At 48.3% G+C, this 19,586-nt stretch overlaps 1 protein-coding gene across 6 annotated transcripts in view; it reads right to left on the bottom strand.

Moving 5' to 3' along the window:
* Window positions 1-3,154: 3,154 nt before the first annotated feature.
* LOC144128672 (dachshund homolog 1-like) overlaps window positions 3,155-19,586 on the bottom strand; it is a 222,953-nt gene continuing 206,521 nt past the window's right edge. For 3 of the 6 annotated variants that reach the window (XM_077662259.1, XM_077662260.1, XM_077662263.1), the window contains 2 exons: window positions 19,169-19,231; window positions 3,155-3,551 (listed from right to left, as the gene is read on the bottom strand). In XM_077662259.1, the coding sequence (XP_077518385.1) occupies window positions 3,526-3,551; window positions 19,169-19,231 (89 nt within the window). In that variant the 3' untranslated portion in view covers window positions 3,155-3,525. The remainder of the gene's footprint in view (window positions 3,552-19,168; window positions 19,232-19,586) is intronic. The other 3 variants (XM_077662262.1, XM_077662264.1, XM_077662261.1) reach the window with 3 other exon arrangements.

The raw sequence follows: 19,586 nt of genomic DNA, 5'->3' as shown, positions 1-19,586 counted from the left end.
TGGTTTGAGTAACAATTTTCTCGCTTATTTCATGGCTGCCGACCCTTCTGTTAACGGCTGTGCGGCGTAACGTAGCTATTCAGTCAGCTGTATATATGTTTGCAGAAAAACTGCAAGGCCCCCTTATCTCACTGACCTGCACTCGTACGTTAGTTGACACAACTGTTACCGTTTGATGCAGCTTAGCGTGCTGTTTAGAAAACGGTGTGCATGATAAGAATTACAAGAGCTAGACGCGCTTTCAGCAAACCACTTACCTTTGCGGCCCGGCGCACAGAATACCTCGATGTTTTTGCAGAATACGGGTCGTCGTAATCGAATAAAAGACAGCATACTCTTCAAGCAGTGTTTTAAAATGGTGTTATATTTGAACTCGGAAAAAAAAGAATGAAAACGTATATTCAATAATTTCACGTGCTTCTCCGCGTTCTTCATCGCATCTTAAGCTTTCAACGACTCTGTTACCGTATAACATGCCATCAACATGACGCTACTTAAGGCGGGTATACATAATACAGTTTCTCTCACACATCTGATGACTCTCAAATACATTTTCTTTTTCAAGAATGCGGTTACACACCTTCAGTCTTTTTTCCTTTGTTAAGATCTTGAGACCACATAGTTAAACTCGAGGCTTCTAAAGAGGGAGGGAATAACGGAGTTTGTTTCGTTTTATTAACCTGACGCACACACAGACATAGGCACGCATGTGCTCACACTCACGCACAGTCACACACCAACACACACATCTCACTCTTACAATGCACATAGGGGAAATGCGCCAGCCTAGATGGCTTCGTCAGCGCGGCCCACTGAAACTGACGATGTAAACTGAGTACGAGGCGGATCGTCGATGACGGTGTTTACTGAATAATAGTAATTTGTCAACAGTGACGACGTGCTAGAACAACTATTCACAAGGCGTGGTGGGAAACGATGCGCACATGGAGACAAGACACTTGCCGATCGGCGCTGGGCTTCTGAAGTGATTTGCGCGAACCCCGCCTTTTGTAGGCTTTCTTTCCGTATGATGTCGTTTCTTGCACTCGTATTACCACTATTTACCGATGCTCAAAGGAACAGGAAATGTGCCTTACACTCAGTTAAGGACAACGATGTACTGACACGAAAAACCCCGAAAAAGAACAAAAACAATATTTCTTCTTCGTTTATGAGCATTGCATGTGAGCCGTGGTTTAATTAAGAAGTCACCGGGGACTAATTTATAACCTAGAAAAACAAAAAAAAAGCGAAATACAGGTGTCGCTATCACCAGCGGATTTTGCAAGCAAATTGGGTGCGCCGACACCGATTTCAGCGCTCATCTCGGGGGCCATGTTAGACCGCCATTCAATTCGAAACGGTGGCGACACCCGTCTTTTTCAGTACGAATGTCACAAGTTTACATCGACTGGCGGGAAAAGTTGAGAATTCAATTTTCTCGAATATAAATACGTCTTTTTCCTGCAGGAAAGACGTAAACATAGCTAGAGAAAGCCAGAGAATCAATTTTTAGCGAGAACAATAATTGGATGGAATTCTCGTCAGTGCCCTTTAAGGCAACGTATTTTTGCGCTTATCATAAAACTAATGAGCCTGATGTAATGCGCAGCGCAGTTGAGCTCTGCTTTACCCCTGTCCCGTCTCATACAAACGGGGGATCATACGGGAAAACTACACCGCTTTATAAGCTCGCCAGCACAGAGCAATAACAAGCAAACCAGCAGCCACACTGTGCAAATTGACAGATAAACTAGCACAAGATTTTTCATCCCTGGGCTTGTTTTAAAGCTGCCAACGCATCAAGTGAACTAAGTGACTGCGACTGCGCTTGTGAGCGTTTGCGTTGCACACCTACTCACACAGTTCCGAACGGCCAGATCGTTGATCTTCACCCCGACAGATGGCGCCACATTGTCGGGGTTGCAGGGGCTGCGCGGAGTGGGGAGAGCGCTTTTTGGAAATCCGAAACGTTCATTCAATGTGAGCTTATCTTACCAGATGGCGCCACAATGTACACACCTCCACTCTCCTGTGCACAATGTGCGCAAGAAACTTGACGAATGTAGCCTTCCCTTTATTTCAAAGACAGCACTAAAGCATCGTGATTTTATTATAGTATTAGTTTTATCTCTTAGCCATTAGGTCCGCCGCACCACTTTCACGTCGCGAAATGCTGGTTTGCGAACATGAACAGCTTTCATACTAGGCGCTCTTACAAAGATCGTGTTATTTTCATCTCTGGAGGCATCACACATGATACGAACTTGTCAAAACCGTTCTGACACCAAGCTTTCACCCACGTTTTCACCAAGGAACGCACCCGCACACGCTCGCGTACGAAATGCAGAAGAACAGGAGTTGTGCTGCGCACTGTTGAACACAGCCGGTGAGCCTGCAACACTGCTCCACACGACTTCAGTACAGCTGCTCGAACACGTAAGCAGAACGTACAAGTCATCGGTGACACACCAGCGGGTCGCGTTACGCACGGTGTCGTGCGAATGCGCTTCCGACAGCAACGCAAAAAGAGTGAAAAGCAACGGGTGACCACCTTGCTTCGGATAAACTGGCACGATATTTCTTTGGCCTGTCTATTATGTGTAGGCAGGTGCCTGTATTCTGCAGGGGAACCTTTAGGTTTAACTTCCTTCTGTATACAAGGGCGCAGAGACCGCGCACTGCTTCAGTGAACCGGGTTTTCATGTGCAACATACATGCCTACACGCAAAAGAAAGACACACTCTTAGATTTGCGTATGACGATTCTCGAAACCTTCACCGATCGTCTGATCAGGGCAGAAATTTTCCCCGTGACCGATATTTCATGCCATTCATACAAAGCACACACGCACACACTCACACGCGCGAAACTTCAAGAACAGTTCGACAGCATTCGCCGTTTTTTTTTTCAGTAACACTGGGCATAAATAAGGCAAAATTAAAGCGCTTCTTCAAGGTAACGCACGATGAACAGTATAAGGGAAAGAAATGAGAGGTACAGTGGGAAGGAAAAAGCGCGCTGGTCGAAGTACAAAAGGAAGCCTATGCGTCCAGGGACACACCTTGGCTCAAAGAGTTGGGTAGAAGAAAGAGAACAGGCAGTATATATTAGAGAAAAAGGGGGAAAACAACGTCAAAAGAAAAACAGTTCATGACTCGACGTGGGGAGGGGGCAGGAAACACGGGCTCCTCCGGTGTGTTAGCGCGGCATTTTCTGTACATGCTGAACCACCGCACCACGCGCACATCGTTTCACGGAGCCAGCGGCGGCGGCTGTGGCCGTCAACGGGTAGTTCGTTCGTCGACGCACCGTCGCTTGTGTGTATATGTGCGGCACGGCACCGACTTCTGTTATAGCGGCGCGGCTCAGTCGCTGCACGGGGTGATGAGTCCTGGGTGGGTGAGGGTTCGCGGGTCCCGGTGCCCCCTGGTGGGGAGACCGTCTTCTCGGCGTCGCTGGACAGCAGGTCACGGAGAGATGCGAGGGGGAAAAGATGAGGCGCGGGCGAGGGAAAGCCAGGTCTTAACCGACAGGCGTCGTAGACTCGGCTGCGAGAAACGAAAAAAAGAGATGACAGAAAACGACGTATAAGAGTGAATGTGCGCACCAACATTCAGGTAAGGGAGGGGGGGGGGGGTGAGCGGGCGCCCCCCCCCCCCCCCTAATGCGAGAAATTTGACGTAGGAAAACCACGCTGAACTTCATTTCTTGGACTAAAGACGTCTAAGAGATGCATTGTTCAAATGGAACCGCCCACTCTAAGAACGAAAGATAAATCCGCCCCTGCTTCCAACATTCGGCACCGTGTGTTGGCACAGGCGTAGGTACTATTGAGATGAAGTCAGTAACTAAAAATAAAAAAAAATAAAATAAACAGCTTGAAGGGCACGACCTACGACGCTCTATAGCGCGAACTAGCTAACTTTTATATTTCTAGACACTTCTCAGGGTCAGTCGAATTTCGACGGAGGCGAAATTCTAGATGCCCGTGTGCTGCGCGACGTCAGTGCACGTTAGAGAACACCGGGCGTCGAAATTTCCGTCCCTCATAGCCTGAGTCGCTTTGGGATGTTAAACCCCCATAAACCATAAACTTCTCAGGGTCAGAAGCTGCTCCTGTCGAGTGTGGGAAACAGACCTCGTTCACTTCGTTTTAAGGCCGAGCCCCGAATGACTGTCGGGAGCGACGAGCGGTGAATCATTTAAGCCAGGTGTTACCTGTACAATGGGCACAGAAGTAATCTTGGCAGCTGTCACATGCGTTGAAGTCGCTTCCGTGCCGATAGCATCACGCACTTTGTTTAACCACCTCATATGAGAGCTTGCTCTTAAATAACTACTCCGTGTACCAGATATCTCTGCCGCCCTTGAATGCCTTTGTTCCGTAATGGAGACTGCTGATTTTTTCCAGAACAAGCTGGGCGGGGGATAGCGACGAAGTCAAATTTGGGTACACTGCCTATTTCTTACAGTGCGCTCTAATATCACCGACAGCAAACCCTGGGAGATTTCTGTGGATATCGCACTTTCAAACAACAAAAATCGTATTCACTGATCTAGTGATATGAAGTAAAGGAACCCGCCCGTGTCATAAGGCACGACATGCTTGTTTAAAAAACACAGTCGCAATAGCAAAGGCCTCTCATAAGTCTCTTACAAGTACTGCAAGGCCAACATACAGGAACACTTTGAACTGAAAACTGCGCACAGTACCAGACCCGAAACACAAATCTAGAAAACATGAGCACTTGCAAGTACTACATGCAGTATGGAAAGTAACACTTTGTTCTGGTTCAAAAGGCAAATTTATTTCTGCACTGTATACATTAGGAAACAAAACAGCAACAACAGAATCATCATTTTTCCAGCGAAAACTATTCAGGAAACATGTAAGGTATAAACAGAGTATGATAGCCTTCATCTGAAATAAACATGACGTAACAAACATACTTGTGCTTCTCAGTCGGACGTCGCGAATAACCGTTAGTTAAAGAAAATGTTGCTTCATTTTATACTGCATGAGCCTGTACGTTTCAACTTACCAGCTTATCAATGCGGAAATTAAATAAGAAAGTAAAGAGAACATGAAACAAGTAATCAATAGTCTCACAACACGGGCAGGTGCTTGCAGTACATACTCATGAATGCAATTTTAATACTTCTATAATGATTTAAACATAACAGGAGTCCAGAGCGCCTCGTGCTACTAAATATTTTCGGATTAACACTGAGACCATGACTCTTACACGAATCGCCATTTTAAAAATATTCGCGGCGCCTAGCAAAAAAAAAAAAAAGAAAGAAATCCGCTCTACATATTAGCGTCCAGTAAAGATACAGGAAACGACACACGTCGTATGCAGGGTAGAAACACCGCCAGCCATAAAAGAGGGAGAGGTGCTAATGAGTTTATAAATGCAGCACCGATTTTGCACTCCGCGTGGGTAAAACGTGAAAAATGTGCTTCGCGCTGGCCAGTGGCCATGCAAAGCACATTTTACGATAAGAAGGTAGAAAAAAGTTTCGCGAGAACACTGGCGATCCACCGAAAACAGCCCGGTTTTTAAAGAGACAGCTTCGAAGGGAAGCCATCGGCCGCAGCGGTTTGCAGAAACTGGGAGACTCGTGTGAACCCGACCGATACATTTCTCTTAATTAGCCGTCAGGAACACGGGTCTCTTAATCCGCGCCGAGTGCCATTAAACACGGAGAAGGAGAGCGCCAGTCGTTCAAGAGTTCTCTTCTGCTACGCTCGCCACAGGTCGTAATATGGCGCGCGGACAGCGCGCGGGGAGCGCTTTCCAATCTCGGCGCCATTACAAACACGCCGCTCGTGCTGCGCGCGCGTTTTCTGGCGCCAATTCCGCGACTTTTGGCGCGAAACAAACTCGACTGCGTGCATTGCCGCTTTGCGGCGCGCATTCCCGCCCTGCATGAATGGGCTCCGGGAAATGGGTTGATCCTCACTCGGTGCGAGAGAACGTTAACAAGCCATCGAGGACTGAGGCAAATGATCGTCTAGACGCCTTACCGTTGTAAACGTACGCGTTAACCCGAATTCATGGCTGCTTCCGACGCGAGCATTACTTTCCCGTCAGATACACGCTGCCTCTCGACGGAGCGAATGTCCATTTCGTTCTTTTGAGCGAGGACTGAAAAGCTAGTTTAACCGCAGTGTTGCTTTGGAACTTTAAAACACATTAATCCGTCCACCCATGCTTTAGAAAACTATGTTCTTTGAATTAAATGGCACTCTTGAGAATTTGTGAGGATTAGATACACGTTGAGTCTAACTGGGGCGATGGCGGAGAGGTTATGGAGCTTGCAGCTGAGAACGAGTTGGCAGGCTCGATTGCTGGCAGCGTTGGCCGATGGTTTCGATGCAGGCAAAATGCATATTATAGTTGAGCAGTGTCCGTGCAAGAAGGGTTAGTTAGTTGAAGACTCGCGTCATTTGTCTGTACTACACCGAAGTGGGGCGCCAAGTGGTCAATATTAGTGCGAAGCTGTCCATTGGAGCCTGATGGCTCATAACTTAGGTGAGCCTTTCGCGCGTATAAAAATATTTTTTTTTTGGAAACTAGCTTCGCGAAACACTGGAGGACATTTTAAAATCTTGATGTCACATGTCACACTCCTGTCCCACATGTGATGTGAATGCGTTTCTATACTGCAAGTAGCGTTAAAGTTATTAGGGAAGTATAGAAGCGTATAGCTATACATGAATGTCAGGCGAGTGTGATTATATAGGTTCTTGAAGTACAATAAGCGACTCAATTTCAGACAATGCATGTTTCTTCCTCCCTCCCCCCACCCCTAAAGAGGGGAGTTTTAAACGCTTTGCACCACCGCCCAAGATTTATTCTTCAGCACCGCATGTTTCTTACAGAAGTGGCACAGAAAGCCCGTTTGTATGCACTCTCGCAGAAAAGCCTCTAATCATACGTGTGAGTGCTAACCAAACAGACGTCCCGCAATAACGTGTTCCGGAAACAACAGCAATATAATGTCCACTCCGTACCCGGCGTTCCGTCGAGTTCCAATTAGGGACGATTAATTCGATTTAGGGAGGACTAAAATAACGGAAAGAAAGAGCCGCCACTTCACGCATCGCCGTATTCGCGCAGGAGAAGGGGAGGAGGAGGGGGGGGTTACGCGAACTTGGCGTAGGATGAAGGAAAAAGAGAACGAACGAGAGGGAAAGAAGGAAAGGAGGAGAGAGAGCTCGGCGGTGTGAGTATGAAACAACGCTGGCAGTTCTTCATCTTGCTCGCGAGCACGCCCGCTCTGCCCCGTTTTTCCCTTTTACCATCCCCAGTGCGCATGGTGGCGCGCCCTGTTACCCGCGACTTTTCCCCCGCTCCTTAAAAACACAATTAGCGATTGTGTTACGCGGGAAACAAAACAATTAGCTCGAACCCACGGCGGCCTATATGGGCGCCCGTTCCGACTCCGCCTTTGCTTCTTCCTTTTCTTCCCTCAGCTCCCTTTTCCGCAGCTGCTTAACGCGCAGCCCTGCATGGGCGGCCTGCTTCTGCTATTTCGACGGGCATCGTTAGGGAAGACTTAATGCCCGCAGCGAAAGCGGGAAGTACTCGGCACGCGGCGAGAAGCTTGTTTTTGCTCCTCAAAACGCGGAGCGGATGGCCTTGGTTGTTTTGGCGAAAACATTTTACGGTCTGCTTGGGCAATTTACCCCGGCACGGTTGGAAAGCGTTCCCTACTTTTGCTTCCCCACTCCCGCATAGGCCTTTTTCTTATTTTTGGCTCGCTCTCTTCTTGTTACACTGCTCCCTCCTCCGGGCCTGCTCGTGTCGCGCGCAAAACCAGCTGAGTGGATCTCGAAGAAAAATGCCTTCGCTTCTGGGCCGAGCGGGGACAAAAGAAATTCAACTTCGTATTAGCGGATGCAGTGGCGATTGGGAGAGCGTGGAACTGTGTAGAGGCAGCTAGCAGCTCTGTGCATCAAGCGGGCTACTGTGCCGCAAATCTAGTTACGACGAGTTAAGTTTAACGGTTCCGTAAATTGACCAAGTGTAGTCAATGCATGCAGCCATCGCGGTTTTATAGAAGCGCTCTGATACTACGAAGATACTTCGATTATCAGTACCAAGCGGAGCTTAGCCAAGGCAGACTACAAATACTGTGTTGCAGTAGCGGGAGACCTTATATTGTTGAGCAGACGTGTGAAATTTTTCTTTGAGTCTGCTTTCTATTTTTACAGCTACAATAGTTAAAGGGCTATGTGATGTACGTACAAATAAAAAGTCATTTAAGTATCGGGAAGTAAGTATTCCTTAGTTGCAGTCGTCCAAGCGTAACCTCGATAAGTGGAGGCCGATTTCACTCAATACGCCAGCCTAGGCGTTCTCGCGAAACTGTTTCCCGTCTGCACGCACACTATAGAACAGCTTGCTTCCAATCGTTGGTTCAGAAAGGAAAACAGCGTCAGGAAAGAAAGAAACAGAAAACATTCACAGCGCATCATCTCATTGGCATGCAAGGGTCCCGAAGTATTCAGCTGCCTTGCCTGCTTCTCCTTCTCCATTTGGCTCGTTCCTTTCTTTCTTCTTCTCTTCAGTCCCTCGGCGACTCGCCGCGCTTAGCGAAACCCGGACGCAAAACTTGCATATCCTCCTCCTCCTCCTCGTTCTTTATTCGCTTCTCCGGTCATAATCTCCCTCGCCGCTCCCGGGCAGAGCGTGGCTGTATAGCTAGCTAGAGGGAAGGTGCGCTTTTGTCTTCTTTTTGCCCATCCCACCCCTATGTAGCAGTTTCTCGGCCGGTTCGTCGTTTCGTTTCAGAGCAGAGCCTCTTGATCGTAGTCGTCGGCGACGCCGAAGAAGGCGGCGGCGGTTCGGCTTCTCCGCCAAGCGGCGCGCGCGCCATCCATCAACCCATTCATCACGGGGGACAGCGGAGGTGTCGCCCTCTCTCGGCCGAGTTTATCTCGCCGCCGCCGGGAATCCTTCTGCATTTCTATTTTTTTTTTGCGCCAGAGCAGCAACGCCTTCTTCGAGTGGAGAGCGAACTCCGGTGATGGCACTGCGTACGGTGCACCCTTCCCAACCTAGCCGGGAGGTTTCTCTCGGGGGCATGCAGATCATCCCCAGTGGAGGAGGAGGATTTGCTTCCTTTCGGAAGCGAGTGAAGCGCCCCCCCCCCTTTTTTTTTGCCTATTAAGTCAATAACGGCTTAGCCAGGCTGAGTGGCTAAAACAACGTCAGTTCTTGGGGCATGGTTGGCCTGGTGACGGGTTTGTCAGTGGAGGAACAAGAAGATGTAAGCTGAACAAGAAGGCCTAGCCAATGCTCCATCAGATAAGTAAAGAAAAGAATCGCAGGTGTTCATAAGGTTATGGAGATGACAGCTGAGCGGGACTTAAATAAAATGTGCAGTCAAATGAACACAGTGTCATACTGTTTTGAGCACATGCAAATTTCTTTCTTTTTTCCGCAGAATGAGGAGTCGGGAAAGCAGAGATGAAACCTTCATCCGGCCACCTCTACTGGTGAAGTGAATTAATCATATTCACTGCTTCCCGAGGCACGAATTTTCACGGCTGAAGGCAGCACAGCTGTCTGCTGTGATGGTGTGTATCGGTTTCTGCGATTCAGATTGATGCGGCTTTGCTAATAACATGTGTAATTATAAAGCACAAGTGTACGAGGCTACAATTTAACCACCGGACTGTAATGTTCCAATCTCTTGTCTCTATTGAAGCTGCTTCCCGTTTCTCTCGAATATTCCAAAGACATGTCGGTGAATAGTCTATTTTTCAATTCATGAAGTTGAAGAAAAGTATTGTGTGGCCGGGAAAACGAACCTCCAAATACACTGTAGTTTGGCTGTGCTAAACAAGCTAACTTAGAATGCGAGCACATGTCAGGGGCAAGGAAAATCGATTAGCTGATCGAGTCGGCAGCAATGTTAGTTCATTTCATTCACGATAATCGCCAGCTGAAGAGATTTAGTTGCAAATTTCTGTCATGTAAAAGTTAACTGAGAAAACAATTGCGTGCGCTTTGTACACCGGAACCACTTGATGCATATTTCGTGTGCAATTTTATCTTTCTATACTGTCAGACAACTTTCAAACTTACAAAGCGCTCCAAAGACTGCTAACAGAACGAACCAGAACGCAAGTACTTCCAACGCGGTGACTAGACGACATGGAACCGTTGTAGGTGATTCAAATTTTTAAGCGCGTCCCCACCAGTACTTGGCGCATGATATTTTTTTTTATCAAAACGTGGTTGCAAAGTCACTAGCGACTGCGAATAGGTTTTCCTGTGTCCTGCATTTTCAGATGCATAAATTCTAGTAAAACAATTCAAACTGGCTTCATTTAGCTTCAGAGAGAGCTTCTTTTTTGTTCCTCTCCTGTTCTGCAGACCACGTACTACACTACTCAACAGTGAGTTGCTCTGGCACGCACTTCCACCTATATTGTAAGGGAAAAAAAAAGATCAGCAGGGTAAACGGAGCAGCGCTTAAGGCAGTTCGAGAGCAAACAGTTTGAGCAAAGCCGTACGCGTAGCGATAGCAACGCCTCTGGGACAGAGGATCATCGTCATTTTTGCAAAGAGCATTATATTTGTTGCACTATGGATGCCGAGTAATTTAATTGTTCAGGAACAGCGTATATGACCATGCAAATGTCTCATTATATTATATTTGTTTCTAAACCGCTGATTGTTGCTCAGTTTTCATGGGTCCCAAAGAAATAGGCTTCCTGCGGTACTGCACTACCAAGCAAGCCGAACGTAGTTACTCTGCAAATACGCACATTTCCCGGCAAAGCAGTTTAATTTCGGCGCTTGTGGTTTCATCCCCTGAATCCTGGTCACCACAGCCTGCATTTAAAAACCTATGCTTGAACTGGGAGGCGACGGATGGCAATCAAGCCATAACACAAGGACACAGAAAAATTCTTAACCCAAATGAAAGCTCCCGGTGTAGGCTGAATGGCATTTGAGCTACTCCATTCCTCCAGAGCTTTCTGCCGTGCCAGGGGCGGCGACGATCGTCCAACTCCTCAAACCAACCGTGTCACTTCCTTCAAGTCTCGCCTTCAAAGAGGCAGCAACAAACAAGGTAGCAACGGCTACGAAACGCGCACGAACCAGTCTCAGTGGCGCAAGATGTGCACAAAAGACGCCTCGACCAAGAAGGGCTAAAAACGTAAAAGGGATGAAGCAGAAGAGCGAATTCCTCGACAAACCTTTCTTCCTTTTCTGGTTCCTTTTTTCCCTGTCCTCTCCCTCTGAGAAGCGTACCCTTGCTTTCCGTTTAATGTGTGTGTCTGGCTGTGTTGACGCTTCCGACGCTAACGCCGACGCCTGGCCGCTGCTCCGTCTTCTTTTATTTTTTCTTCTTCCCTTTTCGGCCCGCGTTCATTTCGATCGTCGGCGGCAGCTCTGTCTCCCTTTTGTTTGTGCGCAGCCAACGCACACACGGGTTCTTTTCCCCGCTTCCCTTTTTTTTTTTCTTGCTTCCCCTTTCCGTCCCTGGCTGGGCGAATGATTAATGATCGCTCGAGTGATCGAACAGCGGGAAATGGGCTCCGCTCTGCAGAGACCAGGCAGGATCTCTCTTCCGCCCTGGCTCGCCCTCCTCCTTTCACCCGAACAGCTCTATGCAGAACAGGGCGCCCGCCGGCCAAGAGCCACGCAAGGCGAGAAGCGCACAGGCAAAAGGAAAGGGGGAAAGTAGGAGACAGGGAAAGCACGCCACGCGCTAGGGAAAGAAAGGCAAAGGAGTGCCCGCAAGCGAAGGCATGCAGTCTACAGCCAGTCAGCACGGGGGCGTTATGCGGGGACAGGAAAATACGTCGAAGGAGTCTCATAATAAGGGAAGAAAACTTGGCTGGAGGGCGGCGGTGGGCGTTGAGCGTGTTTTCCTTTCCTCACCTGTTTTTTGTTTCTTTTTGTAGTAGCGGAAGCGTCGTGCCGTCTCACCGGAGTGCGAATACATTAGGGAAAAGTGCGCGCGAGCGGCCTGAAAACTGAGGCGAAGTTTCCCGTGAGTAACGGGATCTGATTTACCAAAGTGAGAGAACCCAAAGGTATGCGAGTTCAGAATTCTTTGTTTTTTGTCATGGTTCCCGTGGTTTAGTGCGACTATGCATAGACTGCCAGATACGGCGCGATTTGAAAAATAACGAGCGGCATCATTCGCAAAACGCTGTCAAACCAAGAAGCTTGCTGCGATGGAAGACATGAGGTACGCATATCAGAAAACTTCAAAGTTTTCCTGATTCCGCCACAGACCGCCTAAGTCGGTTTATTCGACGCACTGACAAAAACTTCTATCAAACACGAAGCAAGACAGATCGCTTTATAAAACGTTCCGGTCTAAAAAGCACGGCTTTTTTTTTTGCCAGGGCTCGCCGTTTTACTGCGGTAAAACTTTGAATTGTGTTGCGCGATATCGTTGATGACTCAGATACGGTGCCGACTCTCTGTAGGTTGATGTCAGCGCACGAGAATTATAGTCGTCATATTGTTTCACCATAATTCAGACCTAATAACCTAGACGAATACGGGGCGGTCGCATGTCTTCTGCGCATGCACTGTGTCCAGGTGGAGACAGCCGCCTGCCACTGCACGTGCCTAGCAAGCACTCGGTATAAGTCCAGTCTCACGCACCTCATTTGTACAAAACCGTTCTTAATTTTTCTAGGAGAGGTTTCAGTTCGGTAATGAGTATTGCCGGAAAGCGTGCTTTCCCCAACGCCTGCAGGCGAAAGAGAAAGCCACTGTTAACGATATTTCCGTTCACGCTATCAGGTGGAGCTCAGAAATAAACAGTTGCCCAAGCGACATAAACCTTCCATTAAGAAGTTTCATAAAAATAATTTCGCCCAATAAAATACGACTGCCTTCGGCCAGCCGTTTTTGAACGTCCGCGTTGGTGGACCTTCTTAAGTTCCTTCCCTGATCCGTTATCTTTCGCGGTCATCAGAAACTTTCGCGGTCATAAGTACCAAACAAGAGATAACTGCCAAATAATTAGATTGTATTCCAGTACCTGTACGTTTATGCAAGCGCAACAGCATACGTTTCATCTTCGTTTATACCTTGCGGTCGAAAATAAGTGTCTACAGGACCTGCCGCTTCCCGCAGCGTCATGCAATAATCTCTTCAAAGGTGGAAAAAAAATATTATGAAGTAAGATTGATCGCGTTAGGGAATATGTATCCTGGTTACACATACGGCCCACGCAAAACAAGACACAGCGGGACAAAACGAAACCAGGGCAACTTGATACTTTATAATTACGCCTCCAGTGATTACCAGCAGTCAATGGTCTCCTATGATTTGAAACATCAAGTATTGAATTTGGATAGCTCATTCTATATGCGGTAGTGGGCTAGAACATCCCTAAGCGACACATGGGTTATGAGGGACGCCATGGCGGAGGGCTCCTGATTAATTAAGACCACCTGCGGTTTCTTAATGTGCGCTGAGATTGTACAGCACACGGACGTTTTCTGCATGTCACCTCGATCGAAAGGCGGCCGTTACAGCTAGGTGCGGGTGCTCATCCTATAGATAAGACTTTTTATTTAGAGGTATAGAGAAAGGCAACGTCAAGGTTGAAAAGGGTTAACAAACGCTTTAGTTTGAGCAGCAGAACTATCAAAGAGGGCTAGCATAGAACTGCTTTTTACGACACAAACTCGTAGATATGATGCAGTTATTCTTCAAGCGCAACAGCTCATTACAACTAGACAGAATGCACGAGAACAAAACTTATGCCTGCTAAAAATAATTTAACAGTAATTTGCAGATTCACTGCAGCCTATATGGACTGTGCACAATTCTATTCGACGCTAAGGGGAGCCAAAAATAGGTCATAACATGCCTCCACTGAGGGTGAAAACAACAACGCTCAGCACTACAGATTTTATGGGTACGACGCGAGACGATCAACCTAAAATTTAATTTTAAAAACAGGGCATGTAGATACTCTCCACGACCAATTAAATTTTATCGCCAGACTGTCCTCCGCGGAAGGTGTGAAATGTCTTCCCTCAGATATGCTATTAACAACATGTCGAACATGCCTCAGTGATAGCAATGTCACTGAAATCAGAGGAAGACCGGCTTACACCATTTGGTATTGTGCTGTTGAAGCATGCTGCAGTATCAGTTTCAATTCTGTTTTAAACCCATAATCATCGCCGACTTCACACAGACAAAATGCGAAGCGCTGCCGTAAAAATGCTGACTTTCATCGACAGCCTCCCTCAGCGCCCCTTGGCTCAAGTAAACAGGAAAAAAGAGGGAGCTAGCTGTGCACATTTAAGTATGCACTCCATGTCTCTCTCCCCATCGTCGGCACGGGATCCCACTCAAAACCACAGGCGTATGCACACGCGGAAAAGGAAAGCGTAATTTTCCTTCGAAGCCGCGGAACGTATCCCGCGTGGAAATAATTTTTCGTCCGCACCCTGTGAAAACAAAGCTCGCTCGGCCTCGAGTGCGGAGCGGCCGCGTTTTGCGAGCACCGGCGACACGACGGTCCGCTCTGCGCAAGTGCGCCAGCTCCGACGTGTTTGCCTCGGAGCGCGCCTTGCGCGAGCTGGCGGCGGGCTTGGGTTTCCGAAGTTAATGGATTCCAATCTGGAGAGCGTATTTCAGAGGCCACGCCGCGATGGAATATGGACAGCGAGAGGAAATGAGCGGCCGCGGATGAAACAACGTAGAGAAAAGCGGGGTAGGGAGGAGGAAAGAGATTCAGTGAAGGGGCAGCACGGGCCTAGCCCCATCCGAAGGAGGGCTGGAATGTTTTCCTAATTGCGTGCGAATCGCACCAGATGGCTCCAACTGCGGCGCGCGGTGCTCTCGCGAGAGGGCTCTGTCGTTCTCTGGTTGCGAACGTTGGTTGCTGCTTTTTCTTGCTTAGCCGCGAGTGCTCGCGCGGTGGTGCTGCTCTGGTGTACCGAGCGTTAGCCTCGTAAAACGCGTTTTCTCTCGCTATATAAGACAGGCGCATAAAGTGGAACGGGAAAAGGCGGAGGAGCGCCCTCTGGCCTCTGGCTGGCTTTAACGAGAGCAACGAGTGAGCTTCTACGACGGCCCGGCGCCAAACGTTGGGTCAACAGTTTCGCTATTCCTGACTGGTTTCATTTATTGGTAGCTCTTTCCTGCCTTCATAAATGTCAAAAAACGCAGCATTTTTTTAAAGAACTGCTCCAATACTCATGTCCTAATATACGAAAAAAAGACGGATCGTCAGTGTTTAAAAAATGGAAAAGAAATATTGATTTCTCGCAGTAACAGCAGCCGATGAGAAGTGCGAATTCCTGTTTGCGTTAATGTTTCGTATTTGCGTATTTGCTTTCTGGTCAACGTGATTCTTGAGGATACTGTCAAGCGTAAATCTATTCTTTTTTTCATTTATAATTTACTATAGCACCAGTTAACGAGATATTAACACTTGTCTTTCCAATTTCTGCTCCCTGGCATCTTAAATGTGCAACGTTAAAGTAAAGACATTACCCTATTGTCCATACGGCACACTGCAGTGACTGATGAGCAAAAAAACAAGTCGAATATCCGTGCTGCTGGCTAAACTGATCTCCCAACAGTGTTCAGCGTTGTTCCCCTTGAACTGTCAGAAGGTCAGAGGGAGCTAAGAGCTAAGAGGGACTGAGCCTCAACATTTTACCAGTACATGCTAATGAAAAAGACACGCGTGACTAGGTGCCCCATAGCTCACAAGAGAACCATTGGGTTGCGAAGCAGTCGTGCGCGACCCATGGGCAAACAAAGTAGCGAAGATAACCTTCTTGTGAAAGACTACACCAGAAAAACAAATTCCGAACAAGGTACCGAACTCAGGGCCCTGGGCAAAGTTATAGTGGGTTCTTTCTCACGCTATAATAGGGACTAGAACAGTAACAAAAAAAGTCCCAAAGATCTGCTTCTGCAGACCCGGCGTTAAACAACAGAGTCTTTGTTCAAAGAGAAGCAAAGCGCACGGTAATGCACCTCATATAACACATCGACGTACCGACATTTCGGCACTAAGAGATAACGAGCGCGGTCCCGCTCCCAGCATCCATAGCTGCCGGCGCGCTAATAACACGGCCCGTACGCCAGGTAAAGCGCACCTTGCCATCATTCACACCGACATCACCGGGCAGAGCACATAACAAGAAGACGCCGCTCTGAAGATCTCCCTCTCGGGTCGTCGCTTCTTTTTACTGCAGCTTCCTGGTCGCGACAGCTACAGGGGGGGAGGGGAGGTCGCGGTGACGGGAGATTTTTGGCGACGTGAACAGCGGCGATAAGCGCCGCCAATTATTCCAGAGATTGGTCTCCGCGATACGTAGCCTGCGTTGCGCGCGTGCGAAAGCGTGCGCACCAGCGACGCGTTGGAATTTGCATATCGGCACGTCTTCGAATCCATCACGAGCTGCTCGTCGGCGCCCGGGCTGGAGGGAGCATCGCGCCATTTCGAGCGGCGTCCGCGCGCGCTCGCTCAAGAGACAAAGCGCGCCCTCACGCGGCCTGAGAGCGCCCCGTACGCTATATAGCCAGCAAGAGAACGCACACACACACGCATGCATGCGTAGAGGAGCACACGCTCACGCTTTCTGGCCAGGCAGACCTGGGCAAACAGGAGGGGGCCTGCTGCTTGGCGACAAACGGCCGGTGACTGCTCGATAAACAAGGCTGGCGCGCGTCGCAAACGTTGCCGGGACTTGTTGACTCAGTTGTTTTTGTTGACGACTCGCAGCCAACGCTCGCGGTGACGCCTAAACTGCGGCGATACTGGGAGCCACTGGGTAGAGGAGCTTAGCGACGGGCAGCCGAAGAGTTCATGTTTATTCATAAAGCAGTTTGCGGGACGGTGTGGGCCAAAGCCGCTTTTAGCGGCTCGCGAGCTCTTCGACGATCCCTCCGGCGTCGCCAACGCCGCTGCTGCCGCAGTGCGGCGCGCAAGTGGGAACGATATCGAAGTTCCTAGCGGCGGAGGAGCTAGGGGAGGTAGGCGGTCCTGTATTGTTCTGTTTGCAGGATGAGGGGTGAGAAAAGGGTGGTGCCACTGCAGTCTCATGGATACACACTCCAGGACTTGCCTGTGAAGTAAAGCGGAAGCAAAAGTCTTGAACCTTCTCACGAAGAAGAGCCTGCGTAAGCCTGTCGTTCGTCGAGCCCATTTTAATATGTCATTCGCTGCAGTAAGTTTATGAGTGATCGTTCTTGAAAGTTGCACTGCAGTTTTTCTTCATCCTACGCACTTCAAAAACAGAGCTACATATTGTAAGAGCGATCTAAGTGTTAGCTGTGCACGTGCAGAATATTCGACGCAGCAAAGGATTTCATGGTCCCACAAAGCAGTATACATTCACTCGCCTGTTGTCTGCTTAGCGCGAGGGCATATCTATGTTCACAACTTGATCTTCAGTGACGTCGTTTTTCTCTCTCTCTCTTACCGCCTACGTCACTACTTCCGCTTTTTTGCTCCTAAAACAACCACCAGCCACTTCTCTTCGAACTCATCTTGCTAACAGAGCAAAAAAAAAAAAAATCGACCAACATTAGCAGCCGCGCGAAGATGCCCTTTTTGCTCACCTGTCCATTTAAAACCAAGACTTATCACAAAAGGAACCCGCATCCCGCATATTCAAAGCTCCCAAAGAACCGCACGGAATGAACGCAAGAAAAAAAAATCACTGAAAGTAAAAGAAAGAAAGCTTCCGAGCGCACGGCCATACATGAACCGGTCGAGACTGTGAACCTGGCCGCCAGAGGACGCCTGGGAACAACGGGGTCGGCCCAGTGTGAGTCGCGTGGGAAGACGCGCTCCTTCTGGGCTCCGGCATATACGGCGCGCTCTCCTTTGATTAACTGTTGGCGCTGCTAATTAGATTCCCGCACCGCCCCTCCTCGGGCTAGCACCAGCACTCGTGCCTCTGCTACGTGCCTGGCCCTCTCGCTGCGGCGCTGCGCTCGTTGTTGGACGCCGATAAAGATGCACAGGCGCAAGCCAGGTAGCCCGAGAAGAAAAAGCACGGAACCATAAAGAAAATTAAAAAAAAACGCCGGTGCTATAATGTCCGGACAAGGCCCGCTTTGCTCATGCTGCACCGCCGTAAACGCTGGGCTTAAGTGTCGCGTCGTGCGAACTTCTTGGTCGTTCCCGTGCGCTATGGGCGACCTGTTCAGGAAGAGCGTCGTTCTATTCATGACGGTGTTATGCGCGTGGGTTCGTCTTTCGGTGATTGGCTCGCTAATACAAAGAGAAAAAGAAAAAACAAGCCGAAGCCGTTGACCTCAACGCTGTAGTCTATACGAGACAAGAAAAGGACGGAAAAATCCATTACGGAAGCTTTTGAGGTAACTGCGCCTGAGCTTTAATTAAGCATTGATAGATTTGAGCATGCATCGAAGGTTTATCATCTCGAGGAGTTCGCTGGATCACTTTGTAGTATACTTGATAAGATTTGTTCCGCGCAAATGAGGGCCGCACTGCGGCCGCCTCATGCCCCACGTTATCAGCTAGTACGCACGATGCAAAACCATGACTAATTGTTTTGGGAGAATGCGCCGCTACCTTTTTGTAAAACTCTTGCTTGGGCTAATTGGTTCATGCTTAAAGATGTAATGAAAACGGCGCGATAGACGAGGACAAAAGTTCTGTCCTGTGTGTTCTATTGTTGTCCTCGTTTGTCGCGATGTTTTCATTACATGTTCATGCCTTTTGGCAGCGCCATCTCGAAGGGAAATCTGAAAACTCTGGCGGCAGACTGCCTCTGATCGGCATAAAAACCTGTGCACACCGGGAAACTTTACTTTCTGCTGCGAATTGGCGCTGTTTATAGAGCCACTGCCCTGCAAAATAAGAGGGTCAGTGTGGTATTACCGGTCAGCACATCGAAAAAAATGTTTTGGACCTCGCTTCGTATGCTGTCGATTGTTGTTTTGAGGGACGAAGGAAACAAAGAAAAATAACGATAGGTTTAGAAGGGGGTCGACCCCGAACAAGGAGTGTGGTACCAGCCATACTACACTTCGGGATCGCAAAAGTACTCAGTGAAATTATTTTTACATAGGACGACAATAAAACAGGGAAGCGTTCACTGTTACTGCGTATAAGCATCTACCCGTTAAGAGAGCGACTAGAGAAAGCCAGAAAAGGGACCAACCTTTTTTCTCGGCTTCTTGTCTGCTGTGACGCTCTGTTTCTATTTCTGGTGATGTTACACGTTCTGAAATAAAGACAAAAATTGGCTCAAACAAAGAAGTGAAGTTGTAACCTATAAAATTTGGCGTTTGCTTTTGAACAAAGAAATCGATCGAAGCATTCACCTGACAACTGCCGACCTTTGTATATACATTCATATCATGCACAGTTAAGAAATGTTATTTTCTCTCATAAAAGAACGATGTTTCACTAGATGTAGAGTTCATCAGATAAGATATGAACGCACATTATTTTATCGTGTTGTCAGAATAGTTGACACTGATTTATTAGGGCAACTGTGGGAAAGGGACATGATAACGTAATATACTGCTCTACTGTCGTCCATTAATATGCATCCCGCAGATATAACAGTATTGTGG

The sequence above is a fragment of the Amblyomma americanum genome, chromosome 4 (assembly GCF_052857255.1).
Source record: "Amblyomma americanum isolate KBUSLIRL-KWMA chromosome 4, ASM5285725v1, whole genome shotgun sequence".
Lineage (NCBI taxonomy): Eukaryota > Metazoa > Arthropoda > Arachnida > Ixodida > Ixodidae > Amblyomma > Amblyomma americanum.
Note: the sequence above shows the minus strand (reverse complement) of the source record. Positions and strands in the feature narration are given on the sequence as shown.